Source organism: Nanorana parkeri, unplaced genomic scaffold (assembly GCF_000935625.1).
Source record: "Nanorana parkeri isolate BGI_ZX_2015 unplaced genomic scaffold, ASM93562v1 scaffold547, whole genome shotgun sequence".
Classification (NCBI taxonomy): domain Eukaryota; kingdom Metazoa; phylum Chordata; class Amphibia; order Anura; family Dicroglossidae; genus Nanorana; species Nanorana parkeri.
The window spans coordinates 1016559-1019383 of record NW_017306815.1 but is presented as its reverse complement, the minus strand read 5'-3'; the positions used below and the strand labels follow the sequence as shown (position 1 = coordinate 1019383).

At 42.3% G+C, this 2825-nt stretch overlaps 1 protein-coding gene across 1 annotated transcript in view; it reads right to left on the bottom strand.

Annotated features, from left to right (window-relative positions):
* Positions 1-238: 238 nt before the first annotated feature.
* The window catches only part of IKBKG (inhibitor of kappa light polypeptide gene enhancer in B-cells, kinase gamma), a 37991-nt gene continuing 35404 nt past the window's right edge, over positions 239-2825 (bottom strand). Inside the window, exons 11-15 of the mRNA XM_018561820.1 lie at positions 2481-2577; positions 2254-2403; positions 1643-1749; positions 1490-1548; positions 239-607 (exon numbers count right to left, since the gene is read on the bottom strand). Coding sequence (XP_018417322.1) covers positions 465-607; positions 1490-1548; positions 1643-1749; positions 2254-2403; positions 2481-2577 — 556 coding nt within the window. The 3' untranslated portion in view covers positions 239-464. The remainder of the gene's footprint in view (positions 608-1489; positions 1549-1642; positions 1750-2253; positions 2404-2480; positions 2578-2825) is intronic.

Sequence of the window (2825 nt, the reverse complement as noted above, 5' to 3'; positions counted from 1 at the left end):
TGTATTGCAACATTTTCTACTAGTGAACACTCACTAACAGATTTAAACAAGTATTGTCCTTCACTGAACATCTTCCAGTCTGTTCCAAAAACACAACCTCTCTCTTTCTAAAATATATTTATATATTATATACAGTCCTCTTGTGATAGTATATTTACAGTGATAACAGGGGAGCTGCCCCTCCCCAAAATAGCTGGAACAGTATATTGGTTAATCATCCTTCAGATGATTGAGTGCACATCACATACAGGCCAAGGAATCTTACACAATGTAATACCGAGACTGCACTGTGATAAAACGAATACAAATCGTGCTGCGGTTCACTGCGTTCACAATAAGCAGTTAAAAGACCTTCTTAGAATCCAGCTGTCCATTTCCAGGGGGTGCTGTGATCTGCAGCCTTTTGCACACTGATGTGTATGGAGCCTGAGGCAGCAGGCTGAGCAGTCCTTAGTGTCAAGGGGCTACTGTATGCAATCCATGACATGAATCTGCAGCGTGTCCATATCTGGGGCTTTGTACTGACACTTGGGGCACCGATACTCCTGAGGTTCTACCATAGTATGAAAGGAAGCAGTTGGAACAGAGTATGGCAGAGGGTAGATTGCTGAAAAAGAGAATATACATAATTAGTGTTCCATAGTTTCAGCCTGTGTCTTTATTCAAGCTCACAGACTGTGTGTGTGTCTAGGAATTCCCATAACCCTGTATGTTTTGTTAACTGAAAAATACATCCAAGTTTTTTTTTTTTAAAGCTGTTTGTTATTTGCTGACACAGCGATCTGTGTAAGTGAATTCCACATTTGTTTTCCTACTCACTGTAAAGTACCCCCTGTGCAGCTTAAGATTATACCGCATCCCCCTCCTACTTCTTGTTGTGCCCTCACGTCTTCCTCAAAGTTCTCGGTTTAAGGAGTGTATTCCCAATACTGCTGTCACCATTGATAAGTTTGTAAATTGTGATCTTGTCTCCCCTTAAGGGTCTCTTTCCCACGGAAAACAAAATGTAATTTTTGTAGGCCTTGATAACTCAGACCCTCCATCCCTCTTATTAATTTAGTTGCCCTTCTCTGAACTTTTCCCTAGTTCATGGACTTCCCGCCTTAGGACCAAAATTTTACTGCGTACACAAGATGGGGGCCTTACCAGTGTTTTGTGGTAAAATTACATTTCTTTCCCTTGTTCCTCTTCATACCAGTTAGTATTCTACTCCCTTTATTGGATGCAGCTTGGATGCATCTGGTCTATAAAAGGACCTGAAGATCCTTAATTCCTGATTTCTCCAGCAAACTCCTCCCAAAGCGTAGTCTACATGCATGTCTTTGCTCCCAAGTGCAGGACTTTACATTTATCTAGCCTAAAACTCATCTGCTATGTTGCTGCCCACGCCTCAATTCTACCAATTTTTAGTTGCTTCAGGGATTCTATGTATTGCAAATTAAAATTCCAAACTAAAAAATGAATGCAAAGATAAATCAGTGTCACTTACATGGTTGGTTTGGTCGTACACTTTCAGCATGCCTGTTCTTCATCTCTTCCATCCTAGTCCTGAAAACACACAGTAGTTTAGCATGCATACCCAACTCTTAGTAGCAGTATATGGGAACAGACAGATCCGTCTTCCCTACACTTGCTCCTTTACCATTCTCTCTTTAGTTCATCCAGTTGTTCCTGCAGCTGCTCCTTTTCTGCATGGAGCCGTTCCCTTGCCTGCCGCTCTGCCTGGAAATCTGCACAATAAATATCTGCCTGAAAGGGTAAAAAAATAAAATGCTCAGCATTTGACATACACAGAAACTAAAGAACAGCATGTGCCCCAAGATAGGAATACAAGTTTGTTTTCCAGCTCTAGTCACTGACAGCACAAAATGTGCCAGCTTACAGGAAGTCTATACCAAATAAATAAGTAGGCTGCCATTCATGAACTGGGAGAAGTGTGCTGACTTTTAGGGCTGCAACAGCCAATTGACTAAATCGATTAAAAAAAGTTGTCAACGTTTTTAATCATAGATTAACCTGCTTCGATTAGTTGGCCCTGTTCACTGCTCCACCGCACTTCCTCCCCACCTCACGCTCGCCGCTACCAGACCTGCCCGCCCGCCGCACCTTCTGCCCACAGGGATGCAGTCATTCACCAAGTAGTAAAGAAATTTGTTTTTTTTTTTAGGCCATTTGCTTTTCCCCTCCAGTATAAACATGACCGGATAGCAGCACTTTTTTTTTTTTGAACATGAGCACTGTAGGCTTGCTTACCTGGGCTCTGAGCAGGACAATTGTCTCTTTCAGGCTCTTCTGCTCATCCGTTTCAATCTTTAGTTTGTCTATGAGTTCTTGTTTGGCTACTAAAGCCTCTTCTGCCTCCTGCAGCTGTTGCTTTAGTTCTTGCAGCTGAAGGTCCATGCCCTGTTTAAGGTAAATTCCATGTTAGTGAAACCATTTTCAGAACTAGCCACTCCAGTGATAGCTGGGATACTTCTCACCTTCATGAGTTTTTCTTGGTGAAGGCCATTCTTGATGTGTGCATCGTATTCTTGAAATAGCTTGTGATATGCAGCCTGAAGTTGGGCCAGCTTTCTCCTACAAAACAAAAGGTTTACGCTCAGTTGGACTAACCACCACAATATGATTTATCAGAAACATTTCTCTAAATCTCTCTTCACATATTTTGGGGTGGCAACTAAACTCTGACTAACCAAAACACAAGAATAAAAGTCCGCACCGCCGGAAGCAGAAAAAATACCAGTATAATAATCAGCTGGCATGTGGTGTTATAATCCTAAACCCCCAAGAAGTAATTCCAATCCCCCCCCCCCCCCCAGCCTACG